At 44.5% G+C, this 21,868-nt stretch overlaps 1 protein-coding gene across 2 annotated transcripts in view; it reads right to left on the reverse strand.

Annotated features, from left to right (window-relative positions):
• The window catches only part of LOC147458804 (uncharacterized), a 66,682-nt gene extending 44,814 nt beyond the window's left edge, over positions 1-21,868 (reverse strand). The window contains exon 1 of one of the 2 annotated variants that reach the window (XM_086510241.1): positions 21,565-21,868. In XM_086510241.1, coding sequence (XP_086366367.1) covers positions 21,565-21,814 — 250 coding nt within the window. In that variant the 5' untranslated portion in view covers positions 21,815-21,868. The remainder of the gene's footprint in view (positions 1-21,564) is intronic. The other variant, XM_086510240.1, reaches the window with a different exon arrangement.

Here is a 21,868-nt window from a genome sequence, read left to right on the forward strand (position 1 = left end):
TTAGGAGACTATAATGGTCGAGGTTTACTCCCACTTTGCCATACTTTTTACAGATTTTTGCTATGTTTGTAGTGGTTGAGCTCATCTCCCACTTTTGGCATCGTGGATGTGGTTTATGGTTTGAGAATTTGCATTGAGATTTCGCTCATTTTGCAAGGGAGATTCTGTACAATTTTTGCTAAATTTCTCGCCATACTTTTGGCTTGATGGCCATACACTTTTTTGATGCATTTACCGTCATTGGATTGAAACGGTGATCCCTCTTGTTGTGATCGACTTTGCTCCCACATTGGCGGGGATATGGCTGTTTTTGGACACAGATTTGTGTTCTTGTATCCACTCTCGCAAGAGTCAAATTTGTGTATGCTCACAGTGGCTACACGTAGACTTGTGGTATGCACTTTTTCCGATCAACGAATATTCCGATTGTGAGTCCACTGCATACAGTATACACGTAGTCACTAGCTACACGTTCCATGTACTTTTGGCAGTTGAGACTTGCATCAGTGTGACGATTGCAGAGCACAGTGTGGTCACACTACTGCGGGAGATTTTATGCATTGATGCGCTTGAGCACTACATGTCACAAACTGCTCACGTGTCAAAGCCCTGATGAAGGGAGCCAACTTGTAGATGCCGGCCGAGGGACCTAAACCCTAAGAGAACAAGTAACAAAAGAAGAAGTCCTACCAACTTATGGGGACCCCGTCTGATGGGGCCCCAATGACATAAAGGATTAAAATAAAGCAAGACCCGCACACACACACACACACACACACACACAAACTGATGACGTGGCAAATTTCCAAAAATTGCGCTAGTATGATGACCTGGCAGGCTGTAAGGATTTCCGCGTTTTGCGTTGGCTGATGACGTGGCAAGCTGTACGGATTTCCATGATTTACACTGGCAGCTTTTTGGCTTTGCTTTTGGACCACATTTGGACCCCGTCTGATGGGGCCCCAATGACATAAAGGATTAAAATAAAGCAAGACCCGCACACACACACACACACACACACACACAAACTGATGACGTGGCAAATTTCCAAAAATTGCGCTAGTATGATGACCTGGCAGGCTGTAAGGATTTCCGCGTTTTGCGTTGGCTGATGACGTGGCAAGCTGTACGGATTTCCATGATTTACACTGGCAGCTTTTTGGCTTTGCTTTTGGACCACATGCTTTTGAGTTTTGAAGGCTTTAAATATGTGCTAAGGGCTCATTCTCTGGTATGCTTCCCGGAGAAGGTGCAGAGTTTGGAGTACCGGCTTGTACTGTGTTATTGAAGATCTAAAAGTCTGTTCAATCTGTTCTTTTCTATTGGCACCTGTTGCCCGTCTTGTGACCGTGGTATAAGAGCATCAGGCGTGTGCTTTTCTGAAAGCATACCGGTCCCACAAAAGAGCAGACAGAGCAAACCAGAGACTTTCGGAATCTATTCGAGGTATCTTCGCCCTCCAGACGGAGCAAACCAGAGACTTCTGGAGTTTATTCGAGGTAACCGCCCCGGGCTTATCAGCCACTCCCACCCTTACTTCATCGCGCATCGGGCGCGCTCCCATCTTCACCGCTCATGTCTTACAAGGCATAAGCCATGAAGATCACTTGCAAAAGAAGGATCCAAGATTTGTTTCGAGTCACTGTTTTTCTCAGAGGAGGTGCCATGCAGATGTTGATAGCTACCAAGCAGCATACTCAAGTACTTGGCAAGCTTTCAAGAAAAATTTTGCCCGAAGTTATATGGTTTCTGACATCCTCCTTCGGAGTGCAACTTCTGGCAGAGCGGGGTATCCTGAAATGCTTGCCATGGAAACCCTAGCAGATTATATCTTGAAATTTCTCGACATCTCTCAGTAGATGTCTCTTCTTGAATTGATAACCTTGGAGGTTCGGTGCGATTGCTATGTCTTGGGACTACCATCGCCGCCAGAGGAACACTATCTGTCCAAGAGCTAATGGACCATGCTGTGGTTGTCTACGATCTTATGGAAGGAACCTAACCCTAATTTTTTATGCAGGTTTCAGGATGGAAAGTCAGTCGACTTCGAGCTCGACTAATGTCAAGATTGCTTTTTAAGTTTGAGTTCTGTTTGAACTTGTTTGGTGATCATGTTTGGAATTTGTTTGAAATGGATGGTGTCTGTTTTGAACCTATTATGGTGCCGATTTGAATTGTTTGACTCTGGTTTGATACTGGTTTCAATGCTTGGTGATTTTACTCCCGGTTGGAGAAGTAAGAAATACTGTTTTGGTATTGTTTGAACCTCGGAACAACGTAGGCCGATGCCTAGGGAGCGTTTCGTTGTATGTTTGAAAACCTCAGAACGACGCAGGCCGATGCCTGGGCGGCATTTCGTTGTATGCTTGTAAAATAATTGTTGTTGTGACTCCCGGCCCGGACCTGGATGGTTATGCGGGAGGAGTATTAAGAAGTTTGAGCAGTAGTTACTCTCAGCACCTCCAAACGACGCAAGCTACGGTCTAGGGAGCGTTTGGTTGTAAGAGGTCTCTATATCTCCCGGCCCGAACCTTTTTAGGTTATGCGGGAGGAGTGATGAGGGAGTCGTTGAATATCTCCCAGCCCGGACCTTGTTAGGTTATGCAGGAGGAGTGTTCATCGGCGACTTTATGTTTCTATGTCTTGTAACATGCATATGTGAGCATTTGTGTTGCATTGTGATGTGCCAACCACTGAATATTCCTAACTAGATGAGATTGCCTCGGTATGTAATTTTAGTGCATCAAGACACCCGTGGACTGGATGGGATGGCTAATTTTACTACGCCGGAATATCAAGAGTTCTGATCTGGATGAAAGGACAAGCTAACTCCTTGATCAAAAGAGTTGAAAGGAGAAGCTAACTCCTTGATCAAAAGAGCCGAAAGGAGAAGCTAACTCCTTAACAAAAAGAGCAAACTGATTGTCCCTCGGAAATTTTTGAGCTAACTTAAGAGTTGTTTTGCAAATATGTTGTAATCGCGGACGATTACTCTTTTTCAAGAAGGGGAGATGTCACAAACTACTGACGTGTCAAAGCCCTAAAGAAGGGAGCCAACTTGTAGATGCCAACCGAGGGGCCTAAACCCTAAGAGAACAAGTAATAGAAGAAGTCCTACCAACTTATGGGGACCCCGTCCGATGGGGCCCTAGTGACATAAAGGATTAAAATAAAGCAGGACCCGCACACACACACAAACTGATGACGTGGCAGATTTCTAAAAATTGCGCTTGCATGATGACATGGCAGGCTATACGGATTTTCGCATTTTGCGCTGGCTGATGACGTGGCAGGCTGTACGGATTTCCGTGATTTACGCTGGCAACTTTTTGGCTTTGCTTTTGGACCAGATGCTTTTGAGTTTTGAAGGCTTTTCATTATAACTGCTTTTCAAGCCAAGGGCCTTTAAATATGTGCTAAGGGCTCATTCTCTGGTATGCTTCCTAGAGAAGGTGCAGAATTTGGAGTACCGACTTGTACTGTGTTGATGCAATATAAAGAAATACCGAAAGGGGCGCCAAGGTTTGGGCCCAATACTCTCTGGGGTGGAATTCCACCACTCCGTGTCACGTGTCGTCTCTCTTTCTCAGTTCAGTTGTTATTGAAGATCTAAAAGTCTGTTCAGTCTATTCTTTTCTATTGGCACGTGGTGCCCGTCTTGTGACACTACAAGTGTTGGTGAGCTCTTTTGAGAGTGTTTTCTTCTTGCAAGGAGCTTCTTTCGTTCTAGGTTTAGTGCACTTCTCTTTGGCATTGATTTATACACATTGCCCTTGTACATGCTATAGAGCCATAGCTTCACTTATGGCAGTTAATATGTGTGACAGTTCTGAGTCCACGACGATGATTCATGTGAGACAGCGGTCCAGTTTGTGTCAACACTTGAGATGTTGGTCTTGTGGTCACACAGGGCACATTAGATGACATTGCTTTAGACGCATGAGGTAGCGGCGCAGATGCATACGTGATGCAGAGATGGTTTTGACGACACAGACTAGAGAGGTGGCTTTGTATGCTAGTGACAGTGATGGCATGTTTACCTCTGGTGTTCCCCTTGCTTTTATGTCTGATAGAGATGCCACTTGTTCTCGATAGCTACTAAATGAGTATGCAACGTTCCACGTCACATCATGTCGTAAGTGGTTTAGCACTTTTGCTAGTGGGAGCCTTGGTCGTGTGCATCTAGCTGACGAATCAGCATATATCATAGCAAGTGCAGGAGATGTATGCTTGTCATTACCCAATGGTGCATCTTATATGCTACGACATGTGCGCTATGTTCCGGAGATTGCACAAAATTTGATCTCGGTGAGATAGTTGAGAGACAACAGATGTCAGGTACTACTTAGAGAGCAGTTCTTCCAGATGCATTGTAATTCGCTAGTCACTACGAGAGGAGCCAGGACTAGCTTGGTATACCCTATGCATGAATCTGAGATGCGAGACGGCACACAATCTCAATTACATTACAGTCATGTCAGCAAGAGACTAGACACATCTCTTTCGCGGATGACCTCCAGAATGTTGTGCACGACATGTCTGTAGATGCAGAGTTAGAGCGGCCATGCTCTAGCGAGACACAGCATATTGATCCTCTTAAGACAGAGATGCCTCCTACAACGGAGATGAGCGATATGGAGTTCTTTGATATGCTCATGCTAGAGGTTGATATGATGATGCCAGGACATGTGGATACAGTCCCTATGGATGATGAGGAATTGACGACTATCCCGGAGTCTGGATTGGCGTGTTCATGCGTGACCGGTAATGCAGTGAGCATTGAGATACCTACTGCGAATATTTTGGCAGAAATCATTGCACATGGCGCTAATGCGATTGGCACGGATATGGTGGCAAAGATTATGCGTTTATCATCAGGTTTCGAGGCTCTCGTGTATGACCTCTTAGTATCGAGACCCGACATAATAGCTGCAGTGGAAGCGTTTGCAGTTGGGGTTGTCAGTCGAGAGATGACTGACACTAACATGATGCATCATGAAGCAACGCAAGTCATTACAAGATACCTGCAGGGTACGCATGCTAATTCTAGCAGAGATATACGCTTTCGCACACTGCTAAAGCCTATACGGCAGCATGCATCGACTTGGAGAGAACCAGTGGGCATAGGTTGAGACGAGATTCCTCCCTATACCTACTCTACAAACTACTAGAGCCTATAGTAGTACCATTTATTGGCACATTCGCCTTTAAGTGGGAGATTGTTGAGGTAAAGGCCTCTTACCCCGGTTGGACACGCCACAGACACCCGACCGTCCATCACTTGTACACACCTTATTCTTTACTAGATAGAAGAATAAGGGGCTCTCTCTCACATATTGTGGTAAGTTGCTCCACGCACATCCTATGTTCTCTCTCTCTCCTTCTCGCTCTACGCACGCGCACCGCATTCGTGCACTCACAAGTGGCGCAAGATTTTGCCATGCTTTTAGAGCCAAGTGCTTTTGGGGTTAGTGCTTTTGGACCAGACGCTTTTGCGGCTCTGCTTTTGGACATCCCTTGTGCTATTTATAAGGGCCGTGGAGGCCACTCTCTGGAGAGCATCTAGACACAGTCTCACAGAGTGGGACCCTCGGGAAGTTGTATCTTTGTGATCGGCAATCAATAACGAAATGCAAGAAGGGGCGCCAGTCTTTGGGGTCAATGCATCTGGGAGTAGCACACAGTCATTCCGTGTCCACTCTCCTCTTCTCTCTCTCTATTCAAGTTCAATTCAATGATTTACAGTTTCAGTTCGTGTGTTGCTATTGATTTCTCGCTTGGAATGTCCAAGCTTGTAACAAAAGCATCCCAGCGTAGATTTTGCCACGTAAGCAGTCATCCATATGATCGGTCATGTTCCAACCATCCATACGTTGGCACATAAACATATCCGTACAATCCCGCAATTCATGCCGCAACTAAGGGGCTGGGACGCTCAAGTTTGGGCGTCTAGTTCCTGCTCCCAGTCAGATCTTCCTCTTTCACATGAGTCGATCAAGACCATCCGCATCAAGCCTATTCATGCAATGCTTTGAAACATATGCCTCCATACCACAAGTAAAATGTCAGATGCAGCGAAATTGAGAGATTCAAACAAAATCGACCAATTCACACAATCACAAATCCTTTGCGTTTTCCTTCTCGGAATCTTTAGACAATTGTGGCTAGATAGATATCTCGATGTGATTGGCAAATTCATGCTCAAATTTGAAGATCTATTGTACAGAATGACATAATCAGATAGAGAATCACAGAGATTTGGTAGAGAGAGAGAGAGAGAGAGAGAGAGAGAGAGAGAGAGGAGAAGGCTCACCGATAGGTTCCCAACCAACCCTCTCAAGGGTCACCCCGTTACCGGAGTGGTACTTTCTTTGCATAAACAGATTGTACATGGATGATATACCTCAATGCAAGACTCGACTCGAATTTAGGGATCCACAACAATCTTCAAAATGAAGAAACTCGGGGGTAATCTGATACACCAATGAGAACTGAATCGATGTGGCTTGCGTATGACCACCACGGTGAAGATCTGGGGCTGATTTGCACACCTGATGTGAGAGGATTAGAGGGCTGAATGCCGGCTGCAAAGCTCCGACTCAATCTATGCTGCCAATAGCCACTATGGGAGAGATCCGGGGCTGATTTGCACACTAGATGTGTGCAGGGTCTATGGCTGAATGCTAACTACAAAATCACAGATATGGCTGGAAGAAACACACATCTGACGCATAGATGCAAGGCTAGATGAGGGAGATGATGGCCAAAACCTGCTGGTGATAGGGCATCTCCAATGTGACGGACCTTGGCTGAATGGGGAGGGCAACGGGCTGCTAAATACCCAGATGCAAGAGGGGCAACCTGGCTGAACATGCAAGAGGGAGAAAGAGGGATTTTCCTGCAGTAAAAATGTCACACAAGGCTCCAAAGGCATGCCCAAGTGAGAGAGGAAGAGGCTGCTTTATAAAGGTTTCTGGACCTCGAATTCCATAGGTCTAGTGCAACCTTGTAAGAGACAGCACACCTCGAATACCGGAAGTCACCACCAAGTTGTGTTAGAAGCAGATCTCGAGTTCCCTAGGTCAGTGGGTGTGTTGTATGTGAGGAAACAGACCTAAAGTCTTGATGCACTAGCCTCCAGGCTCACCGTGGCGAACTCTCAAAGTTTGCACGCAGCAAACCTCAAGGGTTGTGGATGTTTGACCCAACTGCGCACACAAATTTTTAGGGAACTACAAGACCCATATCTAGTGATCCATTTGATGTGGGAACTAGACCATGACGTTTTTTTTTTTTTCCTTTACAAGAAAAGAAGGGCTTGGTACCCTTCGCATTATGTATTTAAATTACAGGTTACATAAGCCCATAGGCACAACAAAATAAATGGATCTGGTAGTGAAAAAACTCATAAGATATACAATAACAAAGGGAAGACATTTCATTTATCCTAAGCTACATGCGAGTTACCAGGTGCCCACCAAAGTGTGACTACACCGCCAAACTTGTGTAAATCGCCAAACTTGTGTACAAACCATTTACACAAGAAGGTTCCAAAATGGAAAAAACCCATCTAATGGCCTTATGCGGTCATGCATGCTGTGTGAATAGGCCCACAAAGTTTCCCATACAAAATCCCGTAGATTCATTTGGCAAACCTTGGCTTTGAAGGTGTTGTAGTAGAATGTCGACATGGCACATAGAACCACAGACATGTAAGAACTTGTAGTCTTGCCATTTCATTGCCAACTTAAGAAAAATCAACAATCCCCTAGAAAACCTGCTCTTGTATTGAGGCATGTGGTCTACGCAAGAGGCAAAAACCCCCTCTGGCTATAAAGCACGGGTCATGAAGTAATGGCAATATGTCACAACTCAGTGATGTGGCAGCCCGTATACACACACACCTTCCCCTTTCGCATGGACAGTCCCGGGGAAAACAGGCTGAAATGATGACGTGGCACTGCCATAAAGAACACCTCCGTAGATTGCGCCAGAAAACACAGAAGGCTGTACGGACAGTTATGTGGCCAGCGTACGGAAAATAAAGCAGCAGTACGGCAGCTGGAAAGCCTACGCAAATTCTTGCTTTAATTTGCACGTAAGTTTGAGAGATAGAAAGAGGGGCAGTTTTTTCAAAACAGCTTTTGTGGCTCTGCTTTTGGCATCACTTGTAAACCTTTATAAGAAGTTGTTTGGGCTCCCACTTCTCAGAGCATCTAGACACAGAGTCTGAGAGTGAGACTCAACCACTCCGTGTACTTTGTGCAATAGATTAATACAAAAAGAAATACAGAAAGGGGCGCCAGTCTTTGGGGTCAATATCTCTAGGCATGGAACTGCGCCGGGCCGTGGGAATCAATTGTGAACTATGAACTGTTTTGAAGTGAACTCTTGTCGTGTCGCGGTAAAATCTTGACTTGGAGTGTCCAAGTACGTTACAGTGGTATCAGAGCGTACTATGAAATCCGATCCTTTTTACGCGACAGTTATGGATTCAGACAGAGATTAGTCGCCTTCCTTTGCATCCGGAGATGCGGGAAGAGATCACGAAGAAGATTCAGCCCACCTCGGCCTACTCAAGCAGAGCTTGAAGAGATGGAGCGTCGACGATTGATCGACGATGGAGTAAAGATGATGTTAATTTTTGCGAAGGACCTGAAATTTGCAAAATTTATGACCCAGACCTCCTTCGACGGGCCTTCGACGAGGTGTATGCACAGTGGTAGCAAACCATAGAACCACCCCCAACTGGTACTCAAGAAACCTCCTACTCCAAGGATGTTTACTGAGCAAGAATTAGAAGAGGTGGTTGATGCAGGGATTCCTCAACTTTTTGACGCGCAGAACAAAACTGAAAAGCATGACAAAAAGCAGAAGAAAGGAACTGACTTCCTCGGTTATTTGGGTCGTCAATCTGTTTTTGCCTTGGCAAGAAAGCAGAAAAAACATGTCAAATTTAAAGGAGTATCCAGTTCTTCTTCTTCTCCTTCTGACAGTTCTTCTAGCTCTTCTGACTCGAGCGAAGAAGACAAAAAAGGGAAAAAGCGAAGCAAAAAGCAAAGCTTCGGAAAGGGCAAGAAAAAGGCGAAGAAGTCTAAATCTCGCCAAGTTTTGGACAGTTATACAGAGGACTCATCTTTGGATAGCTCGGACTTCGATGACAACAGATTTTATGCAAGGAAGAACAATTTTTACAAAGCCAACCAGTATGACTTTCTGGAAGATAAAAGCAAGAAAGTCCGAGAGTTTAAAGAAGGTGGACAGTCAATTAAATTCACGTTTTCTGGATTTCGAGATGCTTCGAAGGCTTTGGCCTTCATACAGCGGTTTGACATAGCTTTCTCTGGAGGGCGTTACTCAGAGCACTCCAAGATTCGGAGGGCTACCTCTTACTTCAAGGGAAATGCTCCAGCCTCGAACTTGGTTGTCCACTCTTCTATTGAACAAGAAAGCACCAGTTAAATGGCTGAAATTTAAAAGGCTTTTTATTTCTTCCTGGTTGACTCTGGAGTACGAACGTGACATACGAACTGCTTGGAACCATCTTCGAATGACCAAGAGAGATTCATTGGACGCATATTTTGGAGCTCTTTTCTACCAACCTCTTCATTTAAGAAGATCTCGTTCAAAGAACAGATTGAGCGGTTTACCTTGGGACTTCCTACAGAGATCCGAGATCACTGCTTAGAGCAAAAGTCAGATTCCGTTCAGGAACTGATGAGTCGTGAGAAACGGGGTTTTGCAATTCACTCAGGCAGTTTGACCTACTCCACAGACGAAAATCATGACGCAAAGGACCAAACAGACTTCGAACAATGAAAGTAAAAGAGGAAGAGCAACCCAGAAAAGAGAGAAAAGGATACACGACCCCAGCTCACTCTTCGAGAGAGGGTCAGCTATATCAAAGAGGGGAAGTGCTTTGGATGCGGGGAAACTGGGCACATCTCCGCGAAGTGCCCTAAAAAGGCATCAAATGAACAGGATGAAGAAAGATCAGAGTTTGAAAGCAACTGAGGAACGTGGCAGAAAAGGCACATGAAAACAGAACTGGTACCACATTGCGTGGGGCCCGAACCGAATCAAATGAATGAAAGTACAAAACTTTGCCGCCTGTAGGGAAAAGTGAAAGATCGGGAAGCCCTCTTTTTCTTGGATAAAGGAGCCATGGCAAACTTCTTTTCACTTGAATTGGCGGCTCGATTTGGAATTACGCCCGACAGGCTGAGGCCACAGGCGGAGGTAGTTCTAGCGGCACCCGGACGGGATGTTGCCATTACACCGATCATTGGCAAACTTCGTTTGCAATGTCAGGGGTGTTTAGGGCACGAGGATTTCTACATGATTCCCTTGAGAGGTTGTGACGTCCTACTCGAAATCCCTTGGTACCACAAGAACAACGCAGTGGTTGACTAACGGGCCGAGAAAGCGACTTTGATAAATGAAGGGCACAGACTTATACTTGATGAAATTCAATTTCTTTACTTTCTGGAAAGGATCGAATGATGATTAAAGGTCGAATATGTTTTGACCTCGAAAAAGAATGCCCAGATTTTTCTCCACACTCGTGCCGATTGCTTTTCAGAGGGCCTGCCAGGCGAGTTGCCACCAACTCGTCCCGAGGAACATACCATTGATCTGATACCTCGAACCACACCATCGAACCGGCCACCTTACCGTGTGAGCCGAGCCGAGAGATACACTTTTTGGGACACATCGTCTCAGCAGCAAGAGTGCATATGGACCCGGCCAAGATAGAGACTATCCGTGATTGGCCCGATTTGAAGAATGTCCATGAAGTTCGAAGCTTCTTAGGCTTATGTTCTTACTATCGGCGGTTCATCAGAAAGTTTGCAGAAGTTGCTTACCCCTTTGCATTTGTTGACACGGAAAGGACTCCCTTTCTCGTGGGGACCCACAGAGGTGACTACCTTTCAGAAATTGAAACAGAATTTGACTACAGGACCAGTTTTGACTTTGCCGGATTTGCAGAAGTCGTTTGAAGTATATTGTGATACTTGTGGTCGTAGTCTGGATGCGGTCTTAATGCAAGAAGGCCATGTCATTGCCTATGAGAACCGATTGTTTTCAAGGCCGGAATTGACAGTGCAGATATGTGAGAAAGAGCTTTTGGCGGTTATCCATGCTCTTACTCAGTGGCAACATTACCTACTTGGAGCCAATTTTACGGTTTTCACAGATGGTTGGTGTTTACGCTGCTACTTGTCACAGAAGCAGCTATCGGAAAAGCAGATGCGGTGGGCAAATATCTTGTCACAATTTTTTCTTCCAAATTGTCTATGTGCAGGGACAGAAGAAATTGGTAGCAGATACTTTGTCCCGGAAGCTGTTGGTTCTAGCTATTTCCGTGATACATCATAGAAGCTCCGAGGATATGGTCGGTCAATACGCCACAGATACAGATTTTGCAGATGTATTCGGTTGAATACAGAATGGGGAGGTAGTAGCGGGATATTCCTTTTGGGATGGCTACTTGATGAAGAAAACGATGTTATGCGTTACACAACCGTTGAAGGAAAAGGTTCTAACCAAATGCCACTGTCCACCTTTTACGGGTCACCGCGGCATTGTTACCACCTTGAAAGGTGTGAAGCGATACTTTTGTTTGGCCAAGACTCAAGAAGCCTTGGGCTATGTTGAATCCACAACATACCACCCCACAACACACACCAACAAGAGATCTCCGTAGCTGGTAACCGGCTCGAGTCCCAACACCCTAAAACCCCCTCTTGAGTTGCAAAGCACAGAACACATGGCTGTCCATGGCTGAAACACACAACCAATCAAGTCTCCTTTGAGACAAGTTGTGAAAATGCACATCTGGCTCTTCTCCATTGGTTAGAACCCGATTAGCTAATTCCTAATCCCCCACAAGTACGCACAGTTCCATCACGAAAGATTCGGATTTGGAGTGTTTTCTCGCGTGATAACTCGTCCAATTTACACGGGAACTGTCCCATTGCATGCGGGAGCCCTTGGGACACGATTAGACGTGTTCGCTCCGATGAAAATGATCCAAAACAAAGAATTACAGCCTGCTGTGTTTTCTGCAAGTTTAGGGTTTTGCACCTAAATTGCAAGGAAATACCAAGGGAGCCCCAAGAAAGCCTTGGGATGCATGTACAGGGTTTTGGGCACCTGACAGTGGAAAAACAGGGAATTACAGCACGTTGAAATGCTGTGACAGCTCACCAGAAAGCTTCTAAATTGCGAGGGAATCCGTCCTAGACAGGTACTTTTGACCTACAGGAGTTTTGGCGCCGTTATGCTGCCAAAATCAAGTGAGAACCTCACCAGCTTTGGACAACTGTGAGAGTTTGATGTAAGTGTTCAGATCGTCTTCTTTCATTTGAATAAAGAATATCGAAAGGGGCACCAATCTTTGGGGCCTACAGGGTGTCGGTCTCGTTTGCTCATTGACATTCTAGTCACTGGACACATCTGTATTCTCTTTTCTTCCCAGTGCTTTGTGTAAAGTTAACACGTAATTGAAATAGTACCGCCCTCTACTGTGTACAGGCCGGTTATTGATGAGTGCGAAGCGGTGTGTGCAAGTGAAAGAGCACGCGGAAATGTGCAAGGTGTGCACCTTGGAGAGGGGTGAGTGCAAGCAAGAAGGAGGGCGCTAGCAGAACGTAGGGAGAGAGAGAGGGCACGCTACTCGTTTGTTGAGGGAAATAATGAAGTGAGTAAAATTGGCTCACTTGTTCCCTTTATTAAAAGTATAGGACCAATTTAATGTTAGTGGCCAAACCTCCCACGGTAAGGCATAAATGGCGCCTATAAGCTACGTGACTCCCACCATCTCTATACATAGATGATATTGTGCTTTGGATAAGCACTTAGTGAGAGCATCTGCTGGATTTTGTGATGTATGGACCTTAACCAATGTAATAAGGCCATACTCAAGCACTTCTCGTATGAAGTGATACCGCACATCAATATGCTTTGTGCGTGCATTCTTTGCCAGACATATGGCACTCTAGCTATCACAACCAAGCATAGGTGCCTTGGCAGGCAAACCAAACTCACTGCATAGGCGTGCTAACCAAATAGCTTCTTTAGAAGCCTCAGTGGCTGAAATATATTCAGCCTCTGTAGTAGACAATGCAACGACCTTTTGCAATCTAGAACACCATGAAACAGCACCTCCCGAAAGAGTAAATGCATAGCCACTTGTGGATTTCCATGTATCCACATCACCAGCCATGTCAGAGTCACAAAATCCCTTAACTCCAATGGTCGTTTACCATAGCAGAGGCATTTATTTTTAATCCCTTTCAAGTACCTCATAATGGACTTCACTGCATCCCAATGCAACCTGCCCGGGTTAGCCATAAACCGGCTCACAATTCCCACTGCATGGGATATGTCAGGGCTAGTAGCAACCATAGCATACATAAGTGAACCACAAGCTGAAGCATAAGGCACACTTTGCATGTCATTGGCTTCTTCCTTTAACTTAGGACAATCATCCTTGGAGATTTTGACATAACCACAAGCTGAAGCATAAGGCACACTTTGCATGTCATTGGCTTCTTCCTTTAACTTGGGACAATCATCCTTGGAGATTTTGACATATGGCTGTAATGGCACACCAAGAGGCTTTGCTTCAGCCATGTTAAATCTGTCCAGCACCTTTTCAATGTACTTTTCTTACGACAAATACAATAGGCGCTTGTCTCTTTGCCTTGTAACACGCACTCCAAGTATATGTTCAGCTGCCCCAAGGTCTTTCATTGAAAATGCAGATTTCAGCTGCCCTTTAACAGTGCTTCTTTTCTTTGCAGCTATCAACATATCATCGACATAGAGCACAAGAATGATAGGGCTGCCATCCTCATCACGTTTGGTATACAAACAATGGTCTGCATGGCTTCTTTTGTAACCATGTTTAAGCATGAAGCGATCAAACTTCTTGTACCATTGTCTACATGATTGTTTCAGCCCATACAAGCTTCTATTGAGCATACATACCAAATGTTCCTTGCCAAGAATAACAAAACCCTCGGGTTGCTTCATGTAAAGCTCTTCTTCCACATCACCATGCAAGAAAGCAGTATGTACATCCATTTGGTCCATTTCCAAATCAAGAGCAGCCACTATGGCAAACAATACACGCAAAGTGGTCATCTTCACAACAGGAGAAAACACTTCTTGAAAGTCTATGCCCTTGGTTTGAACATATCCTGTTGCAACTAGCCTTGCCTTATACTTGGGTTCAACTGTCTTGATTTTATACACCCATTTGTTAGGAATAGCCTTCCTTCCTTTGGGCAATTCCACCAAATCCCAAGTATGATTAGCATGCAAAGCTTTAATCTCTTCCTGCATAGCAAGCTCCCACTTGTCGTTGTGCTCACATGTCTTTGCCTCTTTATACGTAAGAGGCTCTCCCTCATCTGTCAACACAATATAATGCAAAGAGGGATCATATATGCTCACAGGCCGTCTTTGACGAGTAGACCGCCTCACCCAATGATCCACTTTATCCGGCAATGGGTTTACATCAGGTGGCATGATAAAATCATCAACAATGGGCTGCTGTCCATCATTTTCAGCACCATTTTCAGCATTGTTTCTTGGTTGCAATTGCCCTTCAGAAGCCTCAATTTGCTGTCCAACATCATCTGGCTCAAACACCACTGGATCATCTACATTTTCAGCCATATGTGGTGCATCCTGAGGGTCAAAAATAGGCCTAACAGGTGGCTGGTCATGCTGAAATTTCACCCTTTTATGGTCATGCTTTGAGGCACAATTGTTTTGAAGCAGCCTTGCCTCATTAAAAACAACATCCCGGCTGCGTACAACCCTTTTGAGCTGAGGTAACCAAATCCTATAACCCATTTCGCCTTCTTCACCATATCCCATGAAGAGGCCTTTAATGGACCTGGCATCTAGTTTACTCCTCAACTCGTGTCTGACATACACAAAAGCCTCACAACCAAAAATGCGTAAGTGATCATATGAAGCAGGCTTGCCAGACCAAATCTCTTTAGGGATGTCACCTTTCAAAGACGTGTGAGGGGATCGATTGCATATATGGACTGCAGTTTTCAAAGCTTCTCCCCAAAATCCATGAGAGAGATTAGCTGTGGACAGCATGCATCTCACCCTCTCACAAAGTGTCCTATTGAATCTTTCAGCCACACCATTAGAAGAGGGGCTGTATGGCACAATAAGCTCCCTCTTAATGCCCAAATTTTCACAAAATTTGTTAAATTCAGCACTTGTGAACTCCCCCCCATTGTCCGTACGCAAGCATTTTAGCTTTCTACCTATTTGGGTGGTCACAAATGCATGAAATCTCTTAAACATAGTAAAGGCTTCGTCCTTAAATTTAAGCAAATAAACCCAAATTTTCCTAGAATGATCATCAACAAAGGAGACAAAATAACATGCACCTCCCATAGACTTAGTAGGCATGCTACATACATCAGAATGTACAAGATCAAGCACACAAGATTTATGAGAGACACCAGAGTAATAAGAACTCTTTACTTGCTTGCCATATTGACATTCATTACAAAAGTCAAGCTTTGTGCCTTTAGCATCAAGCTTGTTCAAAGTACAAAGCTTAGAAAGGCCCTTTTGGCTCATATGGCCAAGCCTCTTGTGCCACGACTCCATGTGAGAGTTAATTTCAGCCAATGTAATAAACTTGCCTAACACGACCTTTCCATGCATGCAGTAAAGTGTCCCTTTCTTTGTGCCCTTTACAATCAGCCTGGAGCCTTTAGTCATTTTCCATATCCTCTCTCAAACAAGATGCTGTAACCATGCATATCCATCTGACCAACAGAAAGCAGACTCTTCTTGATTCCCGGCACATATCTAACATCATGCAAGACAAGCTCATTTGTGCCATCTATGGAGAGATGCACACTGCCAATACCCTCAATGAAACATGCATGATTGTTTCCAAGGTATACATGGCCACGCTTGCCTGCATCAAAAGTAGAGAAACACTCCTTGATAAGAGTCACATGAAATGAAGCACCGGAATCAACAATCCAAGTCTGGGATAATGCATCATTGACACTCAACAAAGCATCGATAAGATCACTCTTGGTGATCTGCACGTCCTGTGAATAAACATTTAGAGAGGCATCAAAGTCACAAGCATCATCATCTGAAAAAGTGGCACACAAGATGTCCTCTACATCTGACAGCTCCTCAATCACAATACTAGAGGCCACATTGGCCTTCTCTTTGTCCTTTGAGCTATCCTGTGCATCTGTCTTGACTTCCTTCTTCTCTTTTTTTTATCTCCGCCATTCTTTTTCCGTTCTAACTTGGCTTTGTAGTACATGCAATCGGGTTTCTTGTGACCTTTCCTGTCACACTGATAGCAAGTCACATCACCCTTGCCTTTGCTGGCATTTCCCCTTTCCTTACTCTTACTCTTACTCCTTTGTGCATAGACATTCTTCTTCTCTGTCCTGCCTCTAACCATGTTGGCAAAGCTGCCTCCCTCTTCACTTGCTTTCCTCCTGACTTCCTAATTCAAGATAGAACCCCTAACACCATCAAAGGTCAAATTGGTGTTATTCGACAATGAAACCACCAATGTTTCCCATGACTCAGGTAAGGTCATAAGCAAGAAGATAGCTTTCAGCTTATCATCAAAGGGAGGCAAGCCTGAATCCTGTAACTGCGACAAAGTACCTGCGAACAACGACAAGTGCTCTGCAGCGCTCTTGGACTCATCTAGTTGCATGCCAACAAGTTTTCGCATCAAATGCACTTGGTTGACAAGCGTTGTATTCTCATACATTCCCTTTAACTTCTCCTACACATCAAAAGCAGTTGTGAGACCTTTCACATCAATGATTGTCTCATTGGTCATGGCCGTTTTAATGTATGTAACAGCCTTCCTGTTCAGGCTAACCCATGCTTCATCCGTCATATTCTGTGGCTTTACCTGTTCAAGTGCCCCTTCACAATCCTTAAGAAATAGGATTCCCTGGATCCTGTCTTTCCAAAGGTCGAAACCTGTTCCATCGAACCGCCTAATCTCGAAGAGATTCTTCACATCCGAAGAAGATAAGGCCATAGTTACACGAATAAGAGAGCTAATACGCTGAATTTTTGGGCAAAATGCACAAAAACCGGAGTATAGCCTCACAGAGCTCCAGATGGTCACGGAGCAATTTGGGGCAAAATAGGTCGATTTGGACACAAAAAACAATTTCTGAAATTTATGCGCAAGAAATTTCAACGAGCGAATTTGTGCTCAAAAACAACAAATTTAGTTGTTTTTAGCCTCACAGAACATACATAAGGCTAATGCACAGCCTTTTAAAGCATGTAAGAGCAAAAGCCCCAATTTGTAGCATCAAATTGCACGAAATTGAGCCACAAATGGTCATACATAGCCAAACTTTGTCAAACGTGCGTAGATTGCATCAATTTTCACTTTCCCCAATGTAGTCGCATCATAAAAACACTTGAAAAAACCTGCATAAATCTGAAATTTGCTGAAAAAACCTGTTTTTCGGCAATTTCAGTGTTTTCGGGTAGGGGGGACTTAGCAAAAGTGTTCCCACACCAAAACCTGTATTTTGCTGTCATAACCTGTAATTTGCTAATTTTGACCTAATTTCAGCCTGTTTTAGGTCAATTTGACTTGCCGGGAGCTCTCTAGTGTCCGGGGACGAGTCCTTTGGCGATGAAATTGTAACATCTCGCGTGAAAGTTGACCTCCTTGGCTGAAAATCAACGTTTGCAGGTTTGGGAGCAAACCCTAATTGGGCTCTGATACCAGTTGATGAGTGTGAAGCGGTGTGTGCAAGTGAAAGAGCATGCGGAAATGTGCAGGGTGTGCACCTTGGAGAGGGGCGAGTGCAAGCAGGAAGTAGGGCGCTAGCAGAACGAAGGGAGAGAGAGAGAGGGCACACTACTCGTTTGTTGAGGGAAATAATGAAGTGAGTAAAATTGGCTCACTTGTTCTCTTTATTAAAAGTATAGGACCAATTTAATGTTAGTGGCCAAGTTCACATTGGTTAATAACCTTTATAACTATGCACAAAGGGGGCCATTTGGGCCTTTAACCCAATACTTATATGGTTCACATTGACGGGATAGCCACTTTTTCTTTAAAAAGTGGAGCGTGGATTGTTGTGGGTGAAAGCAACACAGACCTTGTCGTTATGGCAGAGAAGAGAGACCAAGTTCCTGAAGAGGGATCTTCCTCACACGGCACAGAGAAAGTTCCTTCAACTCTTCAAGAAGAGAACAGGTTATTCAAAGCTCAACTGCATAGTTGCATGGAAATATTTCAACAGTTGGCTAACAAACCAAGGATGCAGGAGTTCTTACAGGCTCCTACACTGGAATTTCAGGCTCCAACACAGGGTTTTCAGCCTATGACACAGGGCATGAGTGAGCCTTTGCAGGAAAAGGAGATTTCCAATGCACAGAGGACTCGTGATGCTCGAGGGAAAGCCCATGTGGTTGCGGTATCCATTAATCCCAAGCAACTTGCTTTAGCTGGACAAGAACCGTTTGTGAATGGTCAAGGAAGTAATGAACAGGCTATGCGTCAGACCTTTCCCTTACCTACTTCATACCTGGTTATTTTAGAGGTGGTTCAGTGTTCCAAGCTATGGCTGGACCTTCCACAGGAATGTGTTTGGGACAATGCAAACGGGCATGGGTAACCCTATGTATGGCAACATAGGTGTCCAACCAAGTTTTCAGGGTGCCTATGGTTAATTTCAAATGCCTAGAACACAATTTGATATGGCTTGTTTTTCGCAGCTATATGTCCGAAATGCAAATATAACAGGTAAAACAAGTGATGCGAGTGCTGGAATGGTCACTCCTGGAGCACCACTTTTGCAAGCACCTGTCTATGACAATGTGACTCCTTTGAGTCAGCCAAAGGATTACAAGGAAGGTGGGCAGGAGTGAAGTTTGAAACTTTCAGAGGAATTGAGGATCACTTGAAGGCTTTGACCTTCATACAGCAGCATGATGCAGAAACTTCACCGAGTCTTCGAAGATACGCAAGGCTGCCAGTTTCTTGAAAGGGAATGCATTTCAATGGTGGACCGCATTGTTGAATCAGGGTCAAGTCCCATCAACGTGGGTCCAATTCAAACAACTGTTTGCACCTACATTGCTAACAAACACTTTTGAAGTGGATGTGATGGCAGAATGGCACGAGTTGAATGCTAAACTGTGTGCAAGTCTTGAGGAGTGCAATAAACAGTTATGGGCCGCACTTTTACCAGTAACCTCCTATAGGTTTGTGCCATTGTCAGAACAAATTGAGAAGTATTGTTGCGGATTGCCTGAGAAAATCAAGGACTACTGCACAAAGACTATTGTCGTGAATATGACGCAATTGATTGAAAATGCGAGAGTGGCCAACAATCTGTCGAAGGGACATTCTGATGGATTTAATAGCCACAAGAAAGGGTCCCAAGGTAAACAGTTTTCAGCCAAGGGCAATGCTACAGCAAAGACTTCTGTGCCTTCCACAAAGAAACCCCCCACTGATGAAGCTGACACGTCCAAGAAGCAATCTAAATCTTCTTCGGGGCGAGGACAAGGACAAAAAAGGCATTTTTCTGGCAAATCTTTTTGAGGAAAGGAAAGCTCTAAGAGAGGCCAAGAAATGCTACATTTGTGAAGAGGGACCTTTTGCGAATGAATGCCCACAGAAGAAGTCACAAGATAAGGTTGACAAGTCAGAGCATAGAGGGAAGAAGCCAAAGCCCAGTGCAGTACTTGTCCCAAATTTAGTTGCTGAAAAGCAAAACATGGATGTAACGGAACTGTGCAGAGCTTGGGGCAAAGTTAGAGACCAAACAGTGCTGGTTTTCTTTGATCCAGGAGCCCATGCAAATTTCATATCACCAGATTTGGCATCAAAGTTGAGCATTCGTGCATAGGAGATGGGTATGACAGGTGAAGCAAGTTTGGCATGCCCGGGTCCTTCAAAGCCTATTACTCCCATTTTGGGGAAGCTTCGTTTGCACATTCAGAGTTATGTGGATGCGGAAAAATTTCATAATATGCCACTTGAGGGCTGTGATGTGTTATTGGGTATCCCATGGTGTTACAGGTTGCATGTTATGGTGGATACTTACAACAAAAAGATTACCCTTGTACATAGAGGAAAGACTCATGTCCGTAATGTGAAGCTTAAAGGCGAGTCTGTTCCAGTTGTTTCTGGTTTTGCTATTTCATTTGTAATAAAGAATCATCTTTCTACGTACTTGATCTTTGTAAAAGTACCTAAAGTTGTATCTAATTTGTCTACCTTAGTCAACTTTTCTGAGTGGTTTCAGTGATTGTTTTTCGGACTCTTTGTCAGGGGAGTTACCTCCTGAGAGACCTGAGGATCATATGATAGATCTTGTGTCAAGTTCTAGTCCACCAAATAGACCAACGTATAGGGTTAGTGCAGCCCAGCAGAAAGAGATTATCAATCAAGTCAACGAGCTTCTAGAGAAGGGGTTGATTCAACCCAGTTCATCCCTTTTTGTTCGCATGTACACCTAGTGAACAAGTTTCCCATACCGAGGATAGATGACATTCTTGATCGGCTTGAGGGAGCGTCATTGTTTACAGGGATAGACATAAAGAGTGGGTACCACCAATTACGCATTAGGCCAGAACATGTCCATAAGACAACGTTCAAGACAACATTTGGTCTCTATGACTTTCTTGTTGTGCCACTCGGTCTCACAAATGCTCCTGCCACGTTCAATAGAATGATGGACAAAATATTTAGACCACATGGAAACTACGTGTGTACCTTCTTTGAGACATGATTGTCTACTCAAAGTCTAAAGAGGAGCATAGGGATCACTTGACCGCAGTTTTCAATGAGTTACGCAAGAACAAGCTACTCATTAATGCGAAGAAGAGTGAATTCTTCTTGGAAGAGATTCACTTCCTTGGGCACATTGTTTCAAAGGATGGGGTACGCATGGATCCCGCCGAGGGTTTATAAATCAATCAAATACCTAAAACCTCCTTTGAAGCACTTGCAAAGAAGCACTTCACCCTAAAAGTGTAAAGAAAAGACCACTTTGATGTATACATAGCTTACACATTGTTAGCCCACTTTTGTACTTCCTCTCGGTAATAGGCCACTAAGCATCTCGAGAGGTCTGTACAAAGAATACAGCCCCTTTTCTTGCCAGCCAGAGAGAGAGAGAGAGAGAGAGAGAGAGAGAGAGAGAGAGAGAGATGGAGAATAAATGAGTGAAACATTAATGATTATCTTTGATAATCTCAAGTTCAAGGTTTAGCATTAAAGAAACAAACAATGATTGAAACGATTACCACTTAGAAAGCCATCATTGCATGATCTCCAAAGGCAAAAAACACAACCAAACACTAAGGCCTTTGCCATAGGCGCTTGAAAAAAAGTGACGTGTTAATAAACCAATCTCCTGCTATGAAGACGTGAAATACAAAAAGATGATGACGAAAGGAAACCGCGCTCCTGTTTGCAAAGGCTGTAAAGAGCAGTCTCTTGACACAAGAAGCAGAAAATACAATAGCAAAAAATGCTTGACATACCGCCCGTGGTGAAGTTACTGCCAGGACCAATGATGCGCAAAGTGCTGGCGTTGAGACGGGAGGCTGTGAAGACAGCAGCCTCTGATGGAAAGGCGCTGCAACACACAGTCTTCATCCTGCCGCTGCACTTTACCGGCCATCGAAGCTGACTTGCGGGCAGCACGCTTCCTGCCAGGAGACAAACTGATAGCTTCTCGACAGTCGTGCCGGAATTGTGAGTGCGAGCTTGGGAGACGAGAGTGGAACGCATCCCTATTCTCCACGAGAAATACGAGCAAATATCCCCGAGCAACCTATTTTTCGA

The sequence above is a fragment of the Adiantum capillus-veneris genome, chromosome 4 (assembly GCF_014529385.1).
Source record: "Adiantum capillus-veneris isolate H3 chromosome 4, ASM1452938v2, whole genome shotgun sequence".
NCBI lineage: Eukaryota > Viridiplantae > Streptophyta > Polypodiopsida > Polypodiales > Pteridaceae > Adiantum > Adiantum capillus-veneris.